This window comes from Pelobates fuscus, chromosome 12 (genome assembly GCF_036172605.1).
Source record: "Pelobates fuscus isolate aPelFus1 chromosome 12, aPelFus1.pri, whole genome shotgun sequence".
Taxonomy (NCBI): Eukaryota; Metazoa; Chordata; class Amphibia; order Anura; family Pelobatidae; genus Pelobates; species Pelobates fuscus.
This window is the reverse complement of record NC_086328.1, coordinates 98696695-98723724: the sequence shown is the minus strand read 5'-3', so window position 1 is coordinate 98723724 and position 27030 is coordinate 98696695. Positions and strand designations below refer to the sequence as shown.

General features: G+C 42.0%; 1 protein-coding gene across 1 annotated transcript in view; it reads right to left on the bottom strand.

Annotated features, from left to right (window-relative positions):
- Positions 1-2726: 2726 nt before the first annotated feature.
- The window catches only part of LOC134578489 (intestinal mucin-like protein), a 75837-nt gene continuing 51533 nt past the window's right edge, over positions 2727-27030 (bottom strand). The window contains exons 6-8 of the mRNA XM_063437482.1: positions 23847-23907; positions 22070-22172; positions 2727-3261 (exon numbers count right to left, since the gene is read on the bottom strand). Coding sequence (XP_063293552.1) covers positions 3075-3261; positions 22070-22172; positions 23847-23907 — 351 coding nt within the window. The 3' untranslated portion in view covers positions 2727-3074. The remainder of the gene's footprint in view (positions 3262-22069; positions 22173-23846; positions 23908-27030) is intronic.

Genomic DNA, 27030 nt, shown 5'->3' with positions numbered 1-27030 from the left:
ACTGATTATCTGTGACATATTACACTATTTTAGCTTTTTCTATTTTATGGTTGATTGTAGAAACTACAATCCCCTGACGCTAGAAGAAAACTGTAGAAAACAGGTTTGGAATATTATGCCTGCTGTACCAAATAGCTTTGGACTTTTTATATTTTTTTAATTTTATGTTATATTTCATGGTCCTAATATTGGACTTTTCCTGTTCTTATTCTAACTGGTTTTATTTGTTGGCATTTTATTACTTTTAGGTGCAACTTAACCTTATTTCTATTTTCAATTGTAGGATTAGCTGCAATACAACTTTTGTGGTATATCTCCTCACTTGCAAATGTGGCCTTCATTATGTGGGTCAAACTACAAGATCTCTCAAAAGGAGATTCAGAGAGCACAGATTGGTGATACTACACAATGATATGAAATTGTCTGTGGCACGTCATTTTCAGTCCAAACATAACAGCAACCACTCAGATTTTTTAGTAGTGGGGATAGAACTGATACCCAAAATTGTGGATTTTGCCAAACAGAAAAGAGCACTCATAGCTGCTGAATCAAAATGTATCTTTAAATTGAATAGCTTGAATCCACACAGCCTTATTGAAGAGTTAGACCAATTGCCCTTTTAGGATTAGAATTCTCATTGATTGGTGTATTGATTTTTAATATGTAACTTGTGCGAAGAAAACATACCCTGCTGTGCCCTTCTCCCTCCCACCCACCCATCATCCCACGTTGCTGAAGGGGTTAAAACCCCTTCAGTGACTTACCTGAAGCCAGCACCGATGTCCCTTGGTGCTGGGTCAGGCTCCGCCCACGCAATGGCTGCACGCGTGCATTAGACCTTCCCATAGGAAAGCAATATTCAATTATTCAATGCTTTCCTATGGGGATTACAGCGATGCTGGAGGTCCTCATGCATATCTTGAGGACGTCCAGCATAGTTTAAAACACTTTTCATCTTCTAAGAACACGGAACTCCCTCTAGTGACTTTCTTATAGACAGCCACTAGAGGAGGACTTAACCCTGCAAGGTAATTATTACAGTTTCTAAAAACTGCAATTATTACACTTAAGGGTGGTGGGAGTTGGCACCCAGACCACTCCAATGGGCAGTAGTGGTCTGGGTGCCTGGAGTGTCCCTTTAAGTGCCTCTTCTAAAGGGTATTTAAAAGTCAGGACTACTTGTGGACCTATGTCTTGATAAAGTTTCAAACAAAATGCGTGGACACACTGTCTATATAGTTGATCTACAGCCGAATTTGTGATCTGCTTCTTTAAGGCTGCTGTGGCCAGTAACTACAAAATAGGTCTGTTTGACAAGGTACGACCTGCTGCTTACTTAGGTGGCATAACATGCTATGGGGACCATAGATGCCTGTCTAAATCTACTAAAGGGTGGAGCTTGCTGGTTATCGGATCTTCGGGATTTCCTATCTACTACATTTTATGATCCCATGGAGGGCCCCTTCCCCGTACAGATAAGTGCTTTTATTTCATTGCTAATTTACTTCTTGTAGTTTTTACATGTAGGATGTCTCCTTAGACCGATTTGAGTGCATTTATTATTGCATATGGTTAAAAAAAAATGTATACACATTTTATTTTGGTTCCATTGATTTCTCCCTCACCACTTAGTGGATCTCGTCCCTGATTGTTTGAGGGATATCTCTTGGAATTACAAAATATATATTTATTGTACAGTTTGTATCTTCTTCTGCTTTGGTTTAGATACATATCATTTTATTTTTATTAATTAATAGAGTTTAGGACAATAGCTACAGCATTCAAGTGGTACCTGCATACATTATATCTTCCACATTAGGTAATCCAGTCACATATAGCCACTTGTATGTTTTTGACTGTTTATATATATGCAAGTCTCAACATAGCTACAAACATAGCTACAAAGACACAAACTCATAGAAACTTTAAGAAATGTTTTTACATTCCTTAGCTACCCAGGCTCACTATCATTGTCAGATTATAGATATCAACTGCTGGAGGTCTATGTTTCTTAAATGTCTTCCCACCCCAATGCCAATGATGCAATGATGCAATGATGTCACATCAGAGGAGAAAGACAGTGATAAGTAAGTTATAAAGTAATTAAACAGAAGGGAGCTCAAAGTCTCATTTTAAGATGGTTAGAGTACAGCACTAAGTGGCGTTCACACAAGAGAGTTTTATACCGGTAACTAATGAAAAATGTAAGATGTGGTGCACCACAAAGCTTGCCTTTGATTTAGGGTTTTCTTGCATGCAAGAGTTAGTTGAGTTTTAAAACTCTTATTTTGTTCCAATGTCCCTGGTAATTTTTCTTACCTCATCTAATTAGTTATTGTGTGTTAAAACGAGAGAGAGAAAGTTCCTGCTTTGGGTTTTGTGGTCTTTCCATTAATGCTTCCATAATGTTGGTGGGTAACATTGTTTCCTGAATCATTAGTAGGAGATTTTCATTTTGTCAGTGTTTCAACAGATATGTCTATGTTTTATTGCTTTAATGTAAAATAGTGTTTGGTGTGCTTGGGTTGAAAACTGTCAGTTGGTATGGAATATGAATATCTATATTACACAGTCTTTTACAATGAGGGTGGTATGCAAAATGTAAATCTGTGTAGTGAAGTGCAAAAGGCTGACTTTGATTGTGGTGTGAAATAAATTAAATATTTTCTGGAATTTGAAAAGACTTTATTAACCTACTTTTGTAATTATAAGGATGTCATCAATATAGCAGGTATAGTTTGAGTTTTAACGTTGCATATAAACCACAAACACATAGATACAACTCACTAAATTAAAGTGCTTAAAAACATTTTATTCTGTTTGATTTTTAGAAAACTGTTTCTGCATAGCTGCATTATCACTATTTTGAGCATGTTACGAAGATTGTTCTTAAGTATTTTTACCTGAACATATAACTGAAGCAAAGTATTTCAGAATCACAACTTATTTTCTAAATTACATTTTCTTATGTGAGTTTAACAGTTTTTGTTATTATCGTTGTCACAATTGTAATTCATTGCAGCAAACATATAACATATCTGTTAGATTATAAATGTTGGCTATTATAGTGTTCTTTACATCACACTGTTAGATTCTAAAGGAACACAATCGGTCGTATGGCAACGGCATTGTTCTACATCATGATAGCTATAATCAATGTTGGTCCCATCTTTACACTGTAGTTGAATGTTCTTTATGCTGATACTTGACTCTTGGCAACAGGAGCAGCCATGTTTCATGTTTTTTGAAAAAGTGGAGTAGCTATTAAATAAATAATAAAACACATTTTATAAATTAATTCAACTGAAAGTAACTCCATTGTAATCAGAGAAATATGTATTTCTTTTTCCATGTTTAGTATTTACTGAATTTTCATACAAGAAAAAATAACATAGGGTATACAGAAAAGAAAAATAGGGGAATAGTAGATGAATACATACAACTTGCAATATAGTTCACAACATAGTGCACGTACATTCATCTTGAGCAGTTTATACAGATGATGATAATAATCTAGCAACATGCCTAATAATACACTGTGTGTACGTATAAAAAGGATGCTGATCATGGGTTTTGGTAATAATGTGAAACTAGCATGAAATAGGTTATTCAACAAATCACAATCAATGGAGCTCACTGTAAGTCAATCAATGACAATCAATGAGTCACTCACAATACTTCCAAAGAGCTTCTGAAAAATGCCTCTCTGGCAAAAGAGCTAATAAGAGCTAATAATTCTTCTAACAGGAATTCTGACTGTGCTTTCTCTATGAAATAACAGTTGTAGTACCGTTTTTCCCCAAAAAATAAGACATCCCCCCAAAATACGCCAAAGCTTATTTTCAGGTGATGCTCATAATATAAACCCTACCCCTAAAAAATAAGCAGTAGTTGAGAATGTCATTAGTTCGCTAATCTATGTGCGAAGAAGTTTCCCTGAACATAGTGTCAGGTTTCCTGCCTGCTTACCTCCCGCCAAAGCTCCGAGTGCCGTGATCCCCTCCGGCATTCCATCCGACGCTGCACACTTGCGTGCAATGTGTATATATGTACAACCGAACAAACTATCAAATCTGGCGTTTGGCAGACCTAACGCGCAATTTGGTAGGCCGAATTTGGCGCACGTTAATGAATTCAGATGTCAGATTAGGAAGGTCAAATATCTTCCATGAATAGTGGTCAATTCCAAATGGAAAAGGACCAACCGGATGTAAGTGATGCCTATATATACCTACCTCACCCATTCCTTGTTGCCCTGTTGTGGCTTCTTGTTAGCACAATAGCGCGTTCCACTTGTGTTAAAAGACTTCCCCTGAAAATAAGCCCTAGTGTGTTTTTTTGAGCAAAAATTTATATAAGACCTCGTCTTATTTTCTGGGTAAAAACGGTAGACCATACATTTGCCCAGATCCCCAACTTTTTACAAACAACACAAGAAACAATTCCTGTACATGGTTTCATGTCATTACAGTTTATCTTACTCATCCCCCAACACATTTGCTTATATTTCATGTCCCATTTTTTGGGGGCAAATTACACAATAATATAATATATGTGTTATGCTGACAGTTATCCTCAAATCGACATTCAACTTTAATTTGGTGATCCGAAAAAAAAATTATGTTTGGGAAAAAAATGGTTTGGCTGAAACAATTTTTTTTGCCATCCACAAGTCTAGTAGAAAGAGATGAAAAGAGAAATGAAATACAGAAAGGAATGTTTTCTGCTGTACTTCGGAATAAAAACACACACTTCTGATGCTATTGGACTTACTTCCTTTACTATGTAAAACATCATATTTTTGATGCAAATCTTAGGTTTTAAGACTCATAAGGTATAATTGAAATATCAGTGTGTGCATATTTATATATTTGAAGTCTACGTGTATATTTATATAATTATTTATGTAATTTTGTATATGGACAAATGAATAGTTCGTATTCTTTTTATTTATTTATATATACCTAGATATATATACAATTTCATTCTAAGTGTATTTTGATATAAATATATATATATTAATATCAAAATACAGTTAGAATAAAATTTTGTATAGATATATAATTTTTTTTACATTTTTATTATTATTATTACATGTTTAATTTAATTTAAATTACTTATTATTTGTATTTTATAATAATATATATATATATATATATATAATATATATAGTTATTATATATATTATATATACACGTGTGTAATTTAATTATAAGTGTATTTTTATATTAATATATGTACATATTAATATAAAAATACACTTAGCATGACATTATATATATGATATATAGACATATATTATATAGGTATAATATATGTCTATATATCAGATATATATACACATATATAATAATAATTTTTTTTATTAACTATAACTTTAATTTTTTTTTTTATTTTACACTAGCAGGGAGACTGCCTGTCAGCACAGACATTCCCCCTGCAGGCAGACACATGGACACCTATTGTGACCATGTGGTTGCCCTGTTGGGCGATCACATGGCCACAGGGGTCCTAATTCGCCATGGGGAGACTGTCTGGGCTGCAGGCAGTCTCCCCACAACGGGAGCACCGCCGATCGCCGCCGGGGGAACGAAGGCGATCGGGTAAGTACATTTTAAATTTAGGACGGTTCAGGACCGTCGTCGGTCGGCAATGAAAAAATGCCGATGACGGTCCTGAACCGTCCTACGTCCTTAAGGGGTTAATTAAGCAGTTTTGGTGTATAGATTATACCCCCCTGCAGTCTTACTATTAGGAGTTAAATCACTTTTTTTTCTGTTTCCTAGCCACACCTCCCCTGGCTGTGACAACATGAAAAAAAAATGGTTTAAATTTCAATCAGTTCCCACAGCACAGTGTAATTTACTGTTTTTATCTTCTTCTAATTTAAGTTCTTATCTCCTGCTCTGTTACTTGAACTTTGATCACATGTATGAGGCTCTTGCAAGCTCTAACAGGTTATTAACAGAGCAGACAATCTGAAATTATAGACAAAAGATAAATAGATAGTGTAGAGACTCACCGAAGTGAAGCTCCTAAGCTGGTTTTAATACAATAGATACTGAATAGCTTGATATATATATATAAATGACTCAACCAGACGCACTGTATAGTAATGCAGTATCTATATTATCCTGATGTGTAACTCCAGATATAGGGCATAGATTCTAATAAAAATACTTTATAATGTTCCTAACAGAACAGAAATCCATAAGAACACATAATGCCTCTAAGGAGTGCCAACAGGGAAAGATACAATATAAATGTATCCAACTGAGAGCTGTTATGAAAACTTTTGGAATCCTTACAAATGAAGTTGCAGGCCTTGCAACGGCCGCATTTATAGGTCCCTTGGAGTTTGTTAGAGAGCCAGTGGGTATTGGTCTTTTTGGCCTGCTTGAAATGACTATGTACAAGGTGATCTCTGATATTCTTGCCCCTACGTGCTATAAGCGAAGCATTTGGGGGGAGAATTTCTTTTTCTTGTTTGAGTAGAGGCCAGTATCTGTTTAGGATGGTTTTCACTTGCTCCCATCCCGCGTCATAGGTGGCAATAACGCTTAGGTGTTTGGAATTTAAAGTATTTTTGTTTTTAATATTTTGGTTCTGAGAAGGTATTACATCTTTTATCAAATCTTCTCGATCCGTTAAAAGGGCCCTATGGTAAGCCCTTTTCAAACACTTATTTGGGTACCCCTTCGCTCTAAACATAGATTGTAATTCTCTGGCCCTGATTTTGAAATCCTGTACATCAGAGCAATTGCGCCTTAGGCGCAAATATTGTCCTGTGGGTATACCCCGTTTGAGGGGGATTGGATGGAAGCTTCCCCAGTTCAGCAGACTATTTGTTGCTGTACTTTTTCTGAATAGGTCAGTTTTTATTCCACCCCTTGTATTGGGAATGATTGTTAGATCTAAGAAATTGAGACCCGGAGTACCCATTTCAGATGTAAATTTCAGATTTAGAGTGTTGTCATTAAGTGTCTGTACAAACCGATTGAACTCTTCTATGGTACCCCTCCATACAACCATAATATCGTCGATATATCTCTTCCAAGAGAGAATATATCTGGTGAATGTACTCGAGTTAGTTGAAAATACCACATTCTCTTCCCACCATCCCAGGTGCAGGTTGGCGTATGAGGGCGCACAAGACGTCCCCATCGCCGTACCCTGCACCTGGTGATAGTACGTGTCATTAAATAGGAAGAAATTATGGGTAAGTACGAATTGTAATAATTCGATGACAAATTCACTATGGTGGTGTAGGTGTTGTCCTCTTTGCAATAAGAAGTACTGTACATTTTTAAGCCCTATTTCATGAAGGATGGAACTGTAAAGTGCCTCCACGTCGAGGCTGCAGAGTATTGAATCCTGAGGATATTTGTAGAGCTGTCATGTATGCAGAGCGATGATTGGGGGAAACCTACTCGACTTCCTCCGCCCACGCCAGGTCTCCTGCACTCACCTGTCCGATGGATCCGGTAATCTCGGGTTTATTACTTTTTTGGCGGCAAATAGAGGGTATAAAAGACGTTTCCTTGGACGAGGTATTGGTAGCCCCTGACGAAGGTGCATTAGAATGCACCGAAACGCGCGTCGGGTCCTTTTATTTTATTTATTTTTTTCACGTAGCACTATGGGAACACTAGGTGGTTAACTTAACTTTGTTTGGGTTTTTTGTCCAGACAGCACTGTTTTTATTAAGAATTGGAACGCTAAAAGCATTTGGAGTAGCATGTCCTTGTCTCCTTGGAGCTCCTAGGGTCAGCATAGAACACCCTTGAAGGTGTTTTCTTAGGAGCTGTAGGGATATATATATATTTGCTTTTTTTGCACCTCTCTTTCCCTGTTATAATTGACACTGTTTGATGCTAATCAGAAGTTATATCACTAGAGGCAACTGGAGTAGTACGATCTCTCTTTTTTCGCTCTTAGGGAAAGTATAGAACACCCTTGAAGGTGTTTCCTAGGAGTTGCAGGGACATATTTGCTCTTTTTTTTTTTTTTAATTTGTAAGTTTTTTATTCTTTTATAGGCATACATTTTACATGAAATCTTAAGTTACATATAACAAATTTTTCACTGTTACAAAGAAATTATAATCCAGTACGATATGGTATACGTGTTATAACATGCATTGCTGACAAGTGATTACATTTTGTGGTTACAGGGTACAGAAGGATAAATCCTAAAGAAAATAGACAAAATAATTCTAACGGTAAGATTTTCTATCCCAACATTTTTAAATGTGCCACCTCGTATGTTATTTAGATATAATAGTTAGAGTCATTGTGAACTGTCAGCAAGTTGATGGAGTGTTTTTTGTGATGGGTGGTTAGCGTGGACATGAGGGCGGTATAACTGATTTCTCTAAGAAGTGTGGTCATTGAGAGAGGGGAGAGATGTTGTATAACTGGGTTTTGTTGCACTAGTTGCAACCATGAAACGTGTCCATGGATCCCAGGTAGCGGTGAATGTTTTAAATTCTTTCAAAATGGCATACGTTATTAGTTCCATTTGTTTGATATTTTCTACTCGCCTGATCCATTCCCTGATCGTGGGAGCCTGCGGTTGATTCCAATACTTAGGGATCAATTGAGCTGCTGTCATGGTCAAAAGTTTAAACAGTGTGCGTTGTGGTTTATTTAGGGTGAGGTTTGGGGGAAGTTCTTGGAAGATGAACTGTAATGGGGCTAGTGGGAAAGTAATATTCATTATGGACTGGATAAGAGTGTGTATTCTGCTCCAATATTTATGTATGACTGGGCATTGCCACCAGACGTGGGCATGATGTGCTGTGGTATTGTCACATCTCCAGCATTTTGCTTTCTCATTACCGTGTATTTGTTGGATTTTCTCTGGTGTGTAGTGCCATCTAGAGATACGTTTGAAATTACTTTCTTGCGTTAGTAGAGAGGTGGAAGTTCTATGCGTGGAGTTGAAAATAGCTTGCCATTGTTTGGGGGTAATCTCTATTTGTAACTCTTGTGACCATTTTTGCGTACATTGTGGGAGTTCTAGCGGTTGTGAGTCCCTGATTGTTTGATAAAGAGAGGATAATAGTTTTTTCGTAATTTTGTGTTTCTCACAGATGTTTTCAAACTCAGTCAAGGGACGGTTGCCCAATGGTAGAAGATCGTTGGATGTGATAAACTGTTTTAGTTGGGTGTAGTGTAGTAATTGGTTACCGGTCGGGGGATTGGAGGGGAAAAATTCCTGCAGTGGTTTCAGTGTGTTATTAGTAACCATATCCCGTAGCCGTAGCGTGGAGCCACAGTGATAGTTAGCATAGGCCCCACCTGACTGGCCTCCCTGGAAATTAGGATTATTGGTGAGTGGGTATAATGGTGAGGGGTAGGGGGATATTTCGGTAGTTCGTGTCAGTTTGTGCCATAGTTGTAATGTAGGTGTGATGGTAGGATGAGGGCCATTGAGTGTTCCGCATTGGGCTGGTGGATTCGCTAGCCATGGACGGTCTTTTAAGGGAATGATTGAGAATTCATTCTCTATCTGGATCCAGTGGTGGGCTGGCACGGGCCTTGTCCATTCGTAGATCCTGCTTAAGTGGACAGCTTTGTGGTATGAGACAATATCTGGAAAGTTTAACCCCCCTTGTCTTTGTTTTTTATAAGTGTTTCGAATGCAATTCTAGGTTGTGAGTTTGACCATATGAAGCTAGTGAATGTTTTCCTAATTTTGGAGAAGAAATTGGTGTTTAATTGGGTCGGAAGGGCTTGAAGAGTGTAGAGTAGGCGTGGGAGAACGTTCATTTTGATGATGTTGATTCTACTGAACCAACCGAAGCATGGTTTGTTCCAGTTGTGTAAGTCAGTGGTGATGTTGTCTAGTAATTTGAGGAAGTTGAGGCTGAAGATAAGTTTACTTGTTTGTGGTATGTGTACTCCTAGATATTTGATAGAAATGGGTTGCCAAGTGAATTGGAACCTGTTCTTGAGTTGTGTGTTCAGGTATTTGGTAGAGTGGATAGGCATCAAATCACATTTAGATATATTTGCTTGAAAGTTGGAGATTTTGCCGTATAGTTCCATTTCTGAGATGATTTTTGGTATGGAGGTTAGCGGGTTTGTTATTGTGAAGAGGAGGTCATCAGCAAAAGCCATGACTTTATATTCATGGTCCTTTACTTGGATGCCTCTAATGTTTGGGTTGTCTCTTATTCCTTGGAGAAATGGCTCTAGAACTAGTATGAATAGTAGGGGTGAGAGTGGACATCCTTGCCTCGTCCCGTTGGTAATTGGGACCTGCTGTGATAGTTGGCCGTTAATACGTATGCGTGCCGTTGGTCTGGAATAGATTGCTGCCAACCATTCCATCCATCGTGGGCCAAAGCCCAGGGCTTGCATCGTATGTGTGATGAGAGACCAGTTGACCCTATCAAATGCCTTTTCGGCATCTATGGCAAGGAGTGCGCTGTGTATTTTGTGTGATTGGGCCCAGTGAATCAGGTTCAGGACTTTCGTTGTGTTATTTTTTGCTTCCCTACCGGGCACGAAGCCCGCTTGATCGGTATGAATTATGTTTGTGAGAAAAGCTTTAAGTCTGTTCGCCATAATCTTCGTTAAAATCTTCAGATCTATATTTATCAAAGATATTGGTCTATAGTTTCCACACTCAGTTGGGTCTTTGCCTGGTTTTGGGATGAGTGTGATGGTTGCCTCCAATGCAGAATTGGGGATTTGGTTTGATATTTTTTGTGTATTATATGCCTCTATGAATGGTCGTGCTAGAATTGGTGAGAAAGTTTTATAGTATTTCCCCATATAGCCGTCTGGCCCTGGGCTTTTACCTGTAGGTAGTGATCGGACTACATTATGAAACTCCTCTATTGAGATGGGTTCATCCAAGAACGCTAATTCATTGGGTGGGATTGTTCTTTGAATTCTCGGTTGTAAATATGTGCGTATCTGCTCGCTAGTTGGTTGTACTTTTGCGATGTTGTAGAGGCTAGTATAGAATTTATGGAATTCTCTGCTAATTTCAGGCATGTTTTTTGTCAATTTCCCAGCGGTTGTTTTAATTTCTGAGATGAATGTGGTTTGTTTATCTGGCTTTAGTGCTTGCGCTAACAATCTCCCCACCTTACCCCCCTTGGTATAGTAGAGGTGTTTAGTCAAAGTAACCTTGCGTCTAGCATGGAGATGTAGAGTTGTCGTGAGTTCAGCTCTTTTTGATAGAATTAGTTTGTACGTGTCAAGGGATGGGTCCTGATCGTGGTGAGTAGATTCTAGTGTTTTTAGTTCCCTCATTAGTTGGGCCACTCTTCGTTCTCTGCTTCTTTTGACTGAGGAGGCAATTCTGATGAATTCCCCTCTTATGACTGCTTTGTGAGCTTCCCATAGGAGAGGTAGTGTGGTGTCTGGATTTGTATTCTCTTCAAAGTATGTATTTATTGCTTTGTCTATATGTGATATGGTGTCTGTGTCATTAAGGAGTAGGTCATTTAATTTCCACTGAGTGGAGGGGTGTGGCAGATGTGGTATTGTTAGTGTTAGTGTCATTGCGGCATGGTCAGACCAAGTGATCGGACCGTAAGCGGCAGCAGTCACTAGGGACAGGTACCTGTGTTGAAGAAATAATGAGTCGATTCGGGAATATGTGCCCGCTGGTGGAGAGTAGAAACAGAAATCTCTACGGGAAGGATGAAGCAGCCTCCAGCAGTCAAACAATTGTGCTTCGTATAGGGTAGAGTTTATCTTTTTTCTAATTTGCGTCAGATGAGGTTGTGATTTAGCTGTGGAGTCTAGTTTTCCATCTAAGGAAATGTTCATGTCTCCCCCTAGTATTAGGATACCTTCCTGAAACCCTGATAGTTTCTGTAGAACTTTGTTCAGAAATTGGTTTTGTTTTTTGTTAGGTACATATAGGTTGGCCAGCGTTACCATAGTTGAGCCTAACGTCCCTTTCACAAACAAAAATCTACCTGAGTCGTCTGTGAGATGTTCTCGAATAGTGAATGGGGAATGTTTCCCTATCAGTATCGCCACCCCTCTAGATTTGGATTCTGAGAAATGGCCATAGTATCCCTGTGGATAATCTTTATTGCGTAATTTTACATTTGTGCCCTTGCGGAGGTGCGTCTCTTGGACAAAAACTATGTCCGCCCTCTGTCTGCGGAAGTCAGACAAGGCCAGTGATCTTTTCTCAGGGGTGTTTAGGCCTTTGGCGTTTTGTGTTAATATTGTTAGAGTTGTCATTATTAGGTGTGTGTGCTGGAATGGAGTCTGTTACAGAGTTATGGTTGAACTTCCTTATCTTGTGGTGATAGGTATACACTTCAATATACGTTTAGATGAGATGCACGTCCACGTGCAGAAGTAACAGTCAGAGATGTAAAATGTTATATAATCACTCGTTAACAGTAACGAAAAAAGAAAAATGAACAGTGAAAAGACAAGTATAAATTTAACAATTGAAAGGATAAACAGTGGTAATATATGTGAAAATGGTTACCCTGTCGTACAATGAATGGGAAATAAGTTTTAGAAAGTAATCTGATTTACAGGTCGACTTTAGTAGCGCAGGTGGTCTGAGGGGCTGCAGCCTGATCAGTACCACCAGAGCTCAGAACCCACTTTCTAGTGGTCAAGCGTTAGTGTAGCTTGGATGGGGTTCTGTATTAATTAAACGTACCTTACCCCTTACAATAGGGGTTTTCTCTCGAGTAATGAGAGAGAATGGGTGATCTATCTAGGCGCAACCGATAGATACCCTTTTATAATTGGGGAAATCCGTGGCATGGCTAAGGATCCCGGGTGTGTCAATCCTTTGATTTGGACAGTCATTTAGTTATTTCGGGAGACATGTAAATAAATCAGGTCGGATACCAGAGACTTAACGGAGCGGATATAGGGGGGGGGGGGGGGGAGAGGGAAGAGAACAGGAAGGAAAATGGAGTGGGAATACCAGGAAATTGGATGGTAGGTAGTTAGGGGGGAGGGGGGGGGGAGGGAGTGGGGGGGGGGATAATGTCATACAATGAACTACATTCAAGTTATTAGAGGTATGTAGGCAATACATGTACTTATTAATTCGTTTGTGATAACGGCCTCAGAGAGGCATGTCTCACTGGTGGTGTGGATTATCAAGTTTTGCATATAACACAAATTGTACAGTTCATAGTATTTTGGATACGACCTGTGTAATGAGCAGGCAGGCAAAGTCAACCTGATGAGAGAAAATGGAGGGTGCTTGTTGAGTCTGGTTGTACCCGCTGGTAGTTCAGGTGTCTTTCTCATTCTGTCTGCTTTACCTTCAACTATCTCAGAAGGCACAAATTGTCCTCTGAAGGGAAGCTAAGGAAAAATAAACTGTTAATTAGGAGAGTTTTTGGTTCCGCTTTGACAGGGTATAGGGTAGGGAGTATAGGGTTGGGTGGAGTGGTCAGTGTCCGCTTCCAGGGGAGGTTTGAGTAGCATGTAGTTGTCTTCATCTGGTTGACCATTGAGTAATATGGGTCGTGAGTCGTGATATATTGATTCTTGTTGAGGGTGCAAACAGTCACTTATTCCGGAGATTGTAGATTCCTGCGGGTTGAATCGTCCGGAGGTAATTTGGATCTTTGTGTCGGCGATATAAATCGTTGGTCATTTCTTCTCTTTTTAGCAGGCGTAATCCAGCGTTGTCTCTGTGGAAGGCTTGCTGTGTCTTGTTGGGGTTGTTGCCCGTTCCAGTCTAAGACTGTGGTATTCGGTAAATCTAGTGCCTGAAGGAATGGAGGGACATCTAGGATGGAGGATATCGTTAGAAGCATGCCTTTGTGGTTAACAATTAGGGCGAAAGGGAATCCCCAGCGATACCTGATATTCCTGTTCCTTAAATGTTCGGTGATGGGTTTTAGGGCCCTTCGGGCTTGTAAAGTGCAGCGAGATAGGTCCGGGTAAATCTGTATGGGGTGACCGTGGAAGAGGAGGGGTTGGGAAGTATCCCTGAGTGATTTGAGGATATTTTCTTTGATTGAGAAATAATGAATTCTGCAGATTACATCTCTAGGGGTATCAGGAGTTAGGCCTCTGGGGCGTAATGAGCGGTGAGCTCTGTCAAGCAGGATTACGTTATCGCTTTGTTCCCCCAGAATGAGATTAAAAAGTTCAGACAAGATAGTGTCCAGGCTCTCACCTTGGGATTCTGGTAGGCCTCTAATCCGCAGGTTATTCCTCCTCCCGCGGTTATCCAGATCATAGAAACATAGAAACATAGAATGTGACGGCAGATAAGAACCATTCGGCCCATCTAGTCTGCCCAGTTTTCTAAATACTTTCATTAGTCCCTGGCCTTATCTTATAGTTAGGATAGCCTTATGCCTATCCCACGCATGCTTAAACTCCTTTACTGTGTTAACCTCTACCACTTCAGCTGGAAGGCTATTCCATGCATCCACTACCCTCTCAGTAAAGTAATACTTCCTGATATTATTTTTATCATCTATGTGTCTTTGTGTGGCTGCCATATTATATGCATAGGAGTTTAATGTCGTCGATAAGTTTGTCAGTTGGGCCTGAGTTATATCCCTCTCCTCCTCCAGGTCTACCACTCTGAGGTTCAACTGCCGGACCTCCGTTCCTATACCTTCCATTTTCTTATGGAATGAGGCTTCCAATTTATCAATCGAGCTCTGAAGATCGCTTTTCATGCTGTGGAGATCAGTTTTGGAAGGTAAGTTCCTCAGTATCGATTTTAAATCTGTATCTATTGTTAGTTCCGTCGAGGTTTGTGAGATCTCTGAGGCCGATGGGCTATTCGGATGTGGGTCTGTATCCGCCATTACGCCAGCTATGGTTGCGGCCTCCTCCTCGCGGTTTGGGTTTTCCTTAAAGTAACGGGTCAGGGCTCCCGGTTTTGTTGAGGGAGTCCTCCCCGATTGTCCTTGTGTTGAACCCTGCTTCTTGTGATTACCCATGTCTTAAGAAAGTCTCCGATTGTTGTGGATTGAGCCCGGTTCCTCAGGAGCTAAGTCAATGTGCGTCCATGTAGCTCCGTGGTCGGCCACGCCCCCCCATATTTGCTCTTTTGACTATTTTTATTTGGGACTCTACCTCTAGAATTCTTTAGATTTACTACTGATTAGCCTCATACACCTTGGAGGCTCATTATCTAGGAGACCTAGGATTATGCTTTCCCTGGCATCATTTGTAGTGTACCAATTTTACCTGGGGGGACTCTCTATTCCGTTCACTGTTTAGAGAATCCATCACTACTTCTACAGCCTGTGTATTCCAATTCTTATTATATTGTATCTTTCCCTGTTGGCACTCCTTAGAGGCATTATGTGTTCTTATGGATTTCTGTTCTGTTAGGAACATTATAAAGTGTTTTTATTAGAATCTATGCCCTATATCTGGAGTTACACATCAGGATAATATAGATACTGCATTACTATACAGTGCGTCTGGTTGAGTCATTTATATATATATCAAGCTATTCAGTATCTATTGTATTAAAACCAGCTTAGGAGCTTCACTTCGGTGAGTCTCTACACTATCTATTTATCTTTTGTCTAATACTCTAATCTGGGTACAAGCCCTATATGGTGGAACTGGAACCACCGAACTGACCTCTGTTTGTCACTCACTCTCATACGTTCATGAGGTGTCTGACACACTTTCCTTATCTTATTTAATCTGAAATTATACATTTTATAACATGACAGAAGGCTTCATATTTGCTTAAGTCTCTCTTTACTAGAACTCCACAGCAGCACATTAACATAGAGAGAAACAACCAATCAGAAAAAAGTAAGGAATCATAAAAGGCCCCTCCCAATAAGCTACTTCCTCTTTCTTTGTTGCTCACATTAAGCACAGGTCAGAGTACCACTGCCTTCTATTCTATATGGGTGGTTGTGAGATATACTTATATATATACAATTGCTATTTGATTTATTATATGTTTATTCCTTCTTCTTGTTTCATCTTATTGCCTATTTGTCTATCCCCTCTTTCCTGTGGGGACTGTTAGGGTGTATTTTCCCTCCACCCCTCTCTGTCTTTTATCTCTCTCCCTCCCTGCTGCCCTGCAGCTCTGTTTTTCCCCTCTATTTCACATGGTCGGCGGGGAGTGGTTCAGTGAACCACCTCCTGTTCTATCTCGACTGCCGGGACTGCGGAGTACGACTCTGGCGGTCCCAGGTGTAGCTCTCGCATGCCGATTTCCCTGGCGCGCAGGAGCTACCCGCGTCAGTCTGCCACTCACCCACGCTCCCCTTGCCGCTGGAAAACTCCTTAATTCGTGGCCGCAGGTAGCGTAGGCGGTGGGAACCGGATGGGCCAGCCACGTGGGAGTGACGGCTCCCAGCCTCGTTTTGATTTCTTCCGCACGCCACAAGGCCCCCCCTGTCTGGGCACTTGCTGGGAAGGTTTGTTTTATACACGTTTTTTCTGTTCCCCTCTCAGGGGTTACTCTTTCGTTTACTCCAGTAACTCTGAGAAGTTAGAGGTTGGATTAGGGTGGGAAGCCACCCAGGGGATATTCAGTGTTGGTGGGAGGCCCACCCTGGGGATATTGAGTGTTAGTGGGAGGCCCACCCTAGGGATATTCAGGGTTTCTCCTCTGGGTGTTTTGGTGCATACCTGCTTGCCATTACGCTTTAGCCTACTCTCCTAGAGCCCTTTCTTACCTGCTGGGCCTACAATCCTCCTGCCCTGCTTTGCCTGCAACTATCTTGGCCCACCTTGCCTATACATCACTTAGGAGCCTGACTTGTCTGTAACCCATGCATTGGCCTGCTTTGTCTGTACCCCATTGATTGACCTGCTTTGACAGTGACCTATTGATTGGCCTGCTTTGTCTGCGCCCCCTTGATTTGGCCTGCTCTATCTGTGCCATTGCCTCTTGACACCCGGCCTAGCGGTTACATGCTCTCGCTTGTGCCTTGCATGCGCTGTCCAACTTGCTTCTGCCATTATAGGGGTGCTGCCCCATTTACTCTGCTAGTGACACGTGTCGTTTATATCCCTAGGTGCCACATTGCCTACATTCCCCGATTATGGAGTTTTCTACTCAGGAACAAACCCTGCAGGCAATGATCAATGCAGCGGTAGCTGCCTCTGTGGAAAAAGCCCTGGCTAAGGCAAATCCCTCAAACGCACAAGGAGTGTGGCTGTAAAGGGACCCCTCATACAGCAGATAACTCGGCTGAGTCATACTCTCCTAGGAGAGATCAGGCAAGTGTGCAGAAGCGCTATTGGAAGGGTGAAGGCCCTGAACCACGCTCTCGGAAGGGTAAGGCTCCGGCGAAGAGACTGGGTCCGGTGCTGCCCGCCGCCGCCACCTCTTTGAGATAGATGCAAGAGAATGTCACCTACGCCTCCCTCTATCCAAGATAGTGACCATTCGGAAGTAAATAAGGAGGATTCTATAGCAAGATCTGATCCCACTATGGATGTTGGCACGATGTTGGCTCCTTTCTGCTTCGATCCAGGCAATCTACACGGGCTGTTTCCTGCGCAAGAGGCCTTCCTACGACCAAGTGATCCCCCTCACTCCAGACGTGAAGACCGAGCTACGATGGTGGCTTCTCCCCATGTCAGCCTGGAATGGCAAGGCGATTTTCGGACCAACTCCGGCTTTCGTTCTGGCATCAGACGTGAGTCTTTGGGGTTGGGGAGCCACATGCATGACCAGCTCCATGGGGGATCAGTGGTCGGAGAGGGTGTCGGAGTTCCACATAAACTGCCTGGAACTGATTGCGGGATCATTTGCGATTCGGAGCCTGGCGAGTCACCTTTCCGATTGCTGCGTTCTCCTCAGGATGGACAATATCTCGGCGGTACAATACATCAACCACCTGGGAAGAGCCCGCTCCCGGATACTTTTAGAGGTGACGGAGGAGATTTACAGCTTCTGCTTCCAGTGCAACATCACCCTCCAGGTGGAATATCTTCTATCTGATGGCGGATTGGTTCTCCAGACATTGGAGGGGCACAAGTGATTGGAGGCTCTTTCATTCCATTTCCTCGAGATCGCAGACCGGATGGGTCTGTTCTCAGTGGACCTTTTTTGCCTCCAGGACGAATTATCAGGTCCTGATCTACTTCAGTTGGCTTATGCGTTTCCTCCATTTCTATGATACCCAGTGTCCTACACGTCAACGTGTGTCTTTGGTATTGCTGACTCCTCTGTGGCAGAGTCATTCCTGGTTTCCGGAAATTCTGGATCTCTCCCATCAGGATCCACTGCTTCTACCATCCCCGCTGATGCTACTCTCGGACTCCCGGGGTGTGAAGAAAAAGGGACTTTATCCGACCTTTTCTTCTATTTTTTTTGTATTTTGTTTCATTTTTCCTGCCTACAATGGATTATTAGTTCGGCAGTTTGCAACTACCGAACCCCGACCTCCCTCCTGGCTTGTTATGTTCAAAAGCAGCACAATTAAGTGTTCCCTGGGTGGCCGCTGTTCGTATAGCCGAACGCCACGTGGAAAAGAAAACGGCGGCCATCTTGTTCGCACGAGGAGAGTCAGCGGGACTTGGTCGTCGAGTGTCTGGAACTAAAATCGGACACTCGACCTCACGAACCACAGCTGAAAACTACCGAACTCCCGCTTCTCCTACTTACCGAACAGCCAGAAGAACGGCATTCGGTAGTTATGTTCGTACAGACCAGGGGGACAATCGCTATTATGAGCCAGGAGGGTGTATTCGGTATTTTGGCCGCTTTTCGCCTTTTTCCCCATTCACCGACCACACACGCTGAATTCGTGGAACTGTTTTGGGCAGGAGCCTTGTGTGTGGTCGGTAAAACAGGACTTCCACACTTTTCAAGAACCCCTGAACCGATCTGGGTGAAATTTGGATATGTTTGTCTCCCAGATCGGGGCTATCAGGGGATATGTATTTTGTGGGGATACCTTGTGGGGAAAGGGGTGTTCTACCTTTTGGGGAAAATGTGTGCCCTTTGCCTGGAGATAATTGATTTACTCCTTAACTTATCTCAATATCTCCCAGGCAGAGGGAGGGCGTGTATTAGTAAAATACTGTACAGTGATTGGTGAATGTATTTGTTTGTTCTGGGACGTCCTCTTGCAGGAGGATTCCCCATAAAAGCCAGCCTGTTTCAATAAAGCTTAGTTCTTGGCTCATGTTTGGGGAAGGAATGTTCTATCTACTGGGAAGGATTGTCTGGGAAGCTGTATTCATCTCTACCCCCTGCTGGAGCTATAATCACTAATACTCAGCAGCTGGGAAAGGAACAGGAGACCGCAGCACCATCACCACTGCAGGTCTTTACACGGGGCAATCCTCACCCTCTCGTGAGGGACTGCCGCCTCCGCTTAGTAGCCTGGACTCTTTCAGGAGATCCTGGAATGTCAAGGCATTATCGCAGTCGGCTAAGGACCTCCTCTGGGACTCCTGGGCCCCTGGAACTAGGAGATGCTACTTGTCAGCATGGAACTCCTGGTGTCGTCGGTGCCTGGAACGGGATACCTGTCAGGATCGGGACAGGGATCCAACACGCAGAGTACAAACAGTAGCCAGATACGTATACCGGACCTTAGAATGGCCGGACTAACGTAAGTAGCACAGTATAGAATGGTCAAAGACAAGCCGAGGTCGAGGGTAACAGAAGACAGGTAAGCGAGAGACAAGCCGAATCAAGGGTAACAGAGATAAGCAGAGTAAGGTAAACAAGCCGGGTCAAAACCAAAAGGGATAATAGAATACACAAGCACTGAGTGACTAGAACAAGCTAGGATCACGACAGGGCAATGAGCTAATGAAAGAAGCTCTGTTAAATACCCTGTTCAGAGCAGTAACCACGCCTCCGAGGCGTCTTGATTGGTCCTGCAGCAATTGACTGACAGGTCGTTCCGGGGGAGTGTCCTGATGACTACTTCCTGCCTAGATGCTGTAAAAGGCAGTCACTCCCTCGCGGCCGGCCTAGCATGACCGGATAGACCGCGGGGAAGGGAGCCATCAGACCGTCTGGATGGAGGAACAGCTAAGTCTCTACCTCTTTCGGAGGTAGAGACCACAGGTACCCTGACAATACCGATCCCTTTATGGGCCCTGTAACCAGTGTTCTGAACTTTCTGTCGCATCTGTTTAACCTGGGATGCTCGTATCGGTCAGTTAACGTGGCAAGGTCGGCGATTTTGGCTGCCGATGTTCCACTTCAAGATTTTCCCATTGGTCAGGACCCGCTGATTTGTAGACTTCTCCGAGGCATGAGATTTTCGCGACCTCCGAGGCCTAAGTATTCTTTCCTCTGGGATGTACGCAGGGTTTTGTCATTTTTCCAGGATTGACCTGATAATCAAATTTGCGCTTTTCCTATGCCTAATTTCTTTCAGACGAGTTTCCGAAGTCTGGGTCTTCGATGTCGATGCCTTTCCCTTTTCTCTGGAAGGGGTCACCTTCAAGGTCTCTAGATGTACTAAGTCAGATTCGACGGCCATTTTCTACCCATATTTCCGCGATTCACCTAAGCTCTGTGTGGCGACGACTCTGTCTCGCTATGTGGTGCGTACTTCTCCACTGCGTCCTTCTTGTTCCGGTCAATTGTTGATTTCTTATGTCAGACCTCACAAACTGGTCTCTTCTCCTATCCTGGCACGATGGATTAAATGGTTGTTGTCTTTGGCGGGTGTGGAGTCGACCTTGGGCGCACATTCGGTCAGGAGTGCGGCGGCTTCTGGCACTTTTCTTGCGGGCACCTCTCTCCAGGACATCCTGCGTTCGGCCAACTGGACCCGAGAAGACACCTTCTGCCAATTTTATTTTAGGCCCGTGGATCATGCTTCTTTTGCTTTGCTGTCTGAGCGTTAAAACAGCAAATATGAAGCCTCCTTTCATGTTATAAAATTGTAGATTATATTAGCTTTAGTGTAAGTATAATCTTAATTTTATTAATGTCAGGAGGCGAATATTTCCCTCACAGTTTTCCCTACCCTGATACTGTTATTTATTTACCTTGTTTTAACACCGTTAGTTGATAGTATGTTTTCCAGGACTGTGTCAGTTGTTTTATCTTCCTAAGGAAGTCAGGGTACATTTCATTCACTAACCGGAGTTTTCAACTCTGTTTGTCTCGTTTCAGTTTAATAGTTCGTCTAAAGATCCACATTTAAGACCTTCTTCTGGATAAAGTTATGGCTCATCGACTGATCCACGTTCGGTTTCCTGGTCCAGGATGATTGTCATCGACTGTTTCGTTTGCATACTTCTGCTACTACTATGTGGATATGTTAATTCTGTTCTTTTTTTGTCGCAGCTTGAAAGAGGAAGTAGTTTATTGGGAGGGGACTTTTATGATTCCTTACTTTTTCTGATTGGTTGTTTCTCTCTATGTTGATGTGCTGCTGTGGAGTTCTAGTAAAGAGAGACTTAAGCAAATATGAAGCCTCCTGTCATTAATAAAAATGAAGATTATATTTACACTAGTATAATCTACAATTAGGTTTAAAAAAAGAAATCTCTCTTTGCAATAAGTGTTTAGGGAGGCTGTTTAAGTCATAGAAATAGGAGGTGTGGCTAGAGCTGCATAAACAGAGTGATTTAACTGAATGGCTGATAATTCAGCAATAAGACTGCATGGACATATTCCATTCTCCAAAATCACTTAATTAAGTTGCAGTTGATTTGGTGCTTATAATGTGGCTTTAATTTTGATTAAATTCAGTTGATTTCAATTGTTTTGTATACTTATAATAAAATAGTAATCAGTGGCTAGTAAAATTTGAATCAACTCTAAAAATACATACATAAACTGTACAAACGTATTATCATTTTAAAATAGCAATATTTGCAGTTCTACATTTGTATATTAAAATTATACAATTTGCATGTAACGCCTATTTATTTCAAATCTAATGTAATAGATAATGTAATGCATGTTCTATACGGGTCTTTACGGGTCTTTAGTTACCGAGTGTTAAGAAGCTCATTATCTCAGTGCACTGGGTTCATTGAAACAAAAAGTAAGTAAGTGTTAGGTACCAATTGAAATTATGAGTTGTTTTTGTGAGGCACATTGTGCTGAAAGAGTTCAGGATTCTGCCTTGCCTGTCAGTATATTATGACAAAAGAATTACACAAAGTTCTTTTTTTACCTGGAGGTGGAGCTGCAGAGACCTTCACAGTGTGTTAGAGAGACATTGGCTACACAGCCCTGTTGTTCCATAATCGCCCATGTTGTCTTTAAACTACATGTATCTGTGAAAAAATGTTTTTATAAATGTTTGCTTTGCTTTAACAAAAAAAAAATACTTTAAGCTGTACTTTCTTTAACTGTACATCATCTGCTACTATTACGATATTCAAAGTTCTAATTTGCAACTCAACACAGTACTTTTAGGATAAACTATCTTTATAAGTAATTATGTTTTATATATCAAGACTATATATTTTTTTAGCCCTGTAAAAGAAATGGCTTGTCTGAATCAATGTGTCTCTCAAAACAAAGTTGGTTTGAATGAACCACATTTTGTCCATGTGCCATTTTGAATTTCATCCATACGATCCTTTTCAGAAAAACTAATTGGACAAACCAGAAAGGTGCAAACATGCACCTACTACAGGGTTATTCACTGAAGTCCAAATAGCCTCTTACCAAAAGGGGTAAAACTATTTGCTGCAGTATGGTGCAAAATCCAGACTTGTATTTTAAAAGTCTAGACTATTTGCCATAAGTTATGAAAATAAACATCTTGATGGCATGAGGGTTAACTTATGTGATGACAGACCAGCACATGTTAGCCAGCCAGCTCATCAAAAGTCTATTAAGATCAAAATGACCCCACTTGATATACTGTGGATGCGGGAATGGCTATGAAACAGTAATGTAATCTAGTGACTAGGCAACTATTGCTGCCCAGCCGCTAGTAAAATATGGGGTTGTCTTGTATTAAAAATGCTCTCCTGTTTTTTTAAATATAGTTCCTATCCATTGGCCATGGTTGGGGGCAAGAGAATGGATAGTGAACTGTCCACTCCCCATTATTGCATTTTAAGCCCCCACATAATGGCACCACAAGGGGTCTATGCGGGGACTGTGCCATATAATTTACAGGTCCTATATCTGTGGGATGTGGCCTTTCTAGTGACTGGATAAAAACAAGTGCCCAGCCAAATATTTGTAGTTACTGACTGCTCACTGCTTAGTTGACATGCTGGGTGGGGGGCATACTGAAGGTTTGTAATTCTCCTATACGATTTAGCCCCCATTGGCTTTTTTACATATATTATTTTTTTATGTGCATTTCTGAATCACAAAACAAACAAAATGTTTCTCTGTTCTTTCATCCATATGGCAATTCAGAATTGCGGAATTCACACAACTTGTCGATCGGACAAATTGTGATACATGTGAAGCCAAGTGCACAAGTCTAATATTTTCATTTTAGCTAGTTCACAAAAATGCCTACTCAGGTCCATTTATCATATTGTGACTAAGGCATTCAAATATCCCATGTGTTCCCTATTAAGGGTTAACAAGTACATAGGGGGTGTATATAAAAAATACCCCTTTCTGTCTCATTAGAGATATTTTTGCCAGAAGCTCAAGGAAACAAGGTAAAGGGTCAGAGTAGGACCCGTCTAGGGGGGGTCTGCCATGATGTTTGCAGGCGGGCATTGCCTCCAGTGGCCATTGGAGTAACTAAATTACCTCCATTTGTTTAACCCCTTAAGGACACATGACATGTGTAACATGTCATGATTCCCTTTAATTCCAGAAGTTTGGTCCTTAAGGGGTTAAATATACATAGGGATTAAGGAGAGAGCGCAGGTAACTTTTTTCTTTGATTCAAATATTTACAAAAATAAATAGAACAAATAATACAACTTCTGTCTCTATTGAATTATATAAAGAGAATATGATTTACTTACCACGGACACATATAAGTGTCTTACAACATTTATCAGAGCTCGTAAATTCAACAAATGTACCCTAGAAAAACAACAAATATCTTATATACATTATGTATGTTTGTTACATAAATAAACATCAGAGATACAACCTAGGTCGATTGGAAATTATAGGTCTTATTTTTCTGTCTTGATTTATACTAAAGTATCCATAGAGATGATAACATACAATGTCATGACTTTATAAAATATATGCCACAAATCATATAGTGTCATGAAGAATATGAGCAAATTATTAAATAAAAATAATTCACTAAATTATTGATTATATTACAATTTGTATATTATCCCCTATGTTACCCATCAATTTTTGCTTATCAGATATTAGCATAACATTTGCTTGAAATACACATTTATTAAAGACCTTTTTTAAATGTATTTCTTAGTCTATTATAGAGTTTTTGGGGAAAGAAAAAGCTTTAGACAGTGTTAGAATTAATATTATTATTGGTATTTAAATAGCGCCAGCTTATTACGCATCGCTTTACAATAAAAGGGGAATTTTCCAAATGAGACAATAACAAAATGTAGGTACTTGAGGACCCAGCTCAAACAAGCTTACAGTCTAGAGGAGTTGGGGTATAAAAAAAACAATAGGAAGGGTATTAAGAGAAACAGCAAATAGACATGGTAGGAAAGTAGAGTTGAGTGTGACCCTATAGGAGAGAGCGAGAGGAAGGTTTGAGAGATAGAAGTTACTCTTGGAGGCCATAAGCATTCCTGAAAAGATGTGTTGGGACTTCTTAAAGGTTTGAAGACTAGAGTAGGCAGGCTGTTCTAAGGTAGGCAGGCTGTGAAAATGAGCTACCAGTGAGAAGTCTTGAATTTGCAGTAAGGGTGTGACCAGCAGACAGGAGAAGGTCACCAGTAGAGCACTGGCGGATCCAGGGGGGGCAACGGGGCAATTGCCTACCCCCCCCCCCCCCGAGAATCCGAGGTTCTCCCTCTCCCCTGTCGGCTAATGCAGGGCTGGCGCTGTCCAAGCGCCAGCCCTGCAATATGCCTTCATGAACCGGAGGGGAGATCAGAGATCTCCCTCTCCGGTCCGCAGGCACTGTTTGCTGGCCACAGGGGAGGGAGAGAGAGAGGACCCGGGGGAGCTCAGTCTGCAGCTCCTCCAGGTCCTTCTCTCACGAGCACGGAGCGTTGACGCGGCAACCCTCCGGATCTCGCGAGAGTGAACTCTAGCCCTGGAGACCGGGGCTAGAGTTCACTCTCACCACATGGACCACCAGGGATTCCCCACCGGACCACCAGGGATCGAGAAATGTCCCCCTTCCTCCCTAAACAAAGGTAAGAAGGGAGGGGGGGACATTATGTATATTTGAAATAAAATTAAAAAAATAATAATTTTATCAAATTAAAAAAAAAAACATTAAAAAAAAGCCCCCCATCCTTATCACACACATACCCTACACATACACTGCCCCCCCACACACACACATTGACCCCACATACATAGACTGCCCCCATACACACATACTGCCCCCACATACATACACTGCCCCCATACACACACATTGCCCTCATACACACACACTGCCCCCACATACATACACTGCCCCCACATACATACACTGCCCCCATACACACACTGCCCCATACACACACTGCCCCCATACACACACTGCCCCCATACACATAGACTGCCCCATACACACACACTGCCCCCACATACACACACTGCCCCCATACACCCACATTGCCCCACATACATACATTGCCCACCATACACATACACTACTGCTCCCACACACATACACTGCCCCCATACACACACATACACATCCCCCATACACACACATACACTTCCCCCATACACACACATTGCACCCCTGCTCCTATGCCCTACTACAGCCCCTTTTCCAAGCAGACCTCAGGTAAGTTGTCAAACTGTTCTTAAACGGTTTGACTACTTACTCTGGGAGGGGGTCCCGAGACTACTGGCACCATAACCACTACACTGAGCTGTAGTGGGTATTGTGTCTGCATTATTTATCTAAATAATCTGCAAGTGCCCCTCCCGAGGTCAGGCTCTGGATCCGCCACTGCAGTAGAGCGGAGAGGCCGAGAGGGGGCATACCTATGAATTAGTGAAGAAATGTAAGAGGAGCTAGAGTTGGTTAGAGCTTTATAGGTAATGGTTAATATTTTAAATTGACAGAGGAAGCCAGTGTAAGGATCGACAAAGTCTTGAATTTGCAGTAAGGGTGTGACCAGCAGACAGGAGAAGGTCACCAGTAGAGCACTGGTGGATCCAGGGGGGGCAACGGGGCAATTGCCTACCCCCCCGAGAATCCGAGGTTCTCCCTCTCCCCTGTCGGCTAATGCAGGGCTGGCGCTGTCTAAGCGCCAGCCCTGCAATGTGCCTTCATGATCTCCCTCTCCGGTCCGCAGGCACTGTTTGCTGGCCGCCAGCAGGGGAGGGAGAGAGAGAGGACCCAGGGGAGCTCAGTCTGCAGCTCCTCCCGGTCCTTCTCTCACGAGCACGGAGCATTGACACGGCTAGAGACCGGGGCTAGAGTTCACTCTCACCACATGGACCACCAGGGATTCCCCACCGGACCACCAGGGATCGAGAAATGTCCCCCTTCCTCCCTAAACAAAGGTAAGAAGGGAGGGGGGACATTATGTATATTTTAAATAAAATATATTTTTTTTTTATCAAATTAAAAAAAAAACATTAAAAAGCCCCCCATCCTTATCACACACATACCCTACACATACACTGCCCCCACACACACACATTTTCCCCCACATACATAGACTGCCCCCATACACACACATTGCCCCATACACAAACACTGCCCCCACATACATACACTGCCCCCATACACACTGCCCCATACACACACTGCCCCATACACACACATTGCCCCACATACATACACTGCCCCCATACACATAGACTGCCCCATACACACACACTGCCCCCACATACACACACTGCCCCCATACACCCACATTGCCCCACATACATACATTGCCCACCATACACATACACTACTGCTCCCACACACATACACTGCCCCCATACACACACATACACATCCCCCATACACACACATACACTTCCACCATACACACACATTGCCCACATACACTGCCCCATACACACACATTGCCCCACATACATACACTGCCC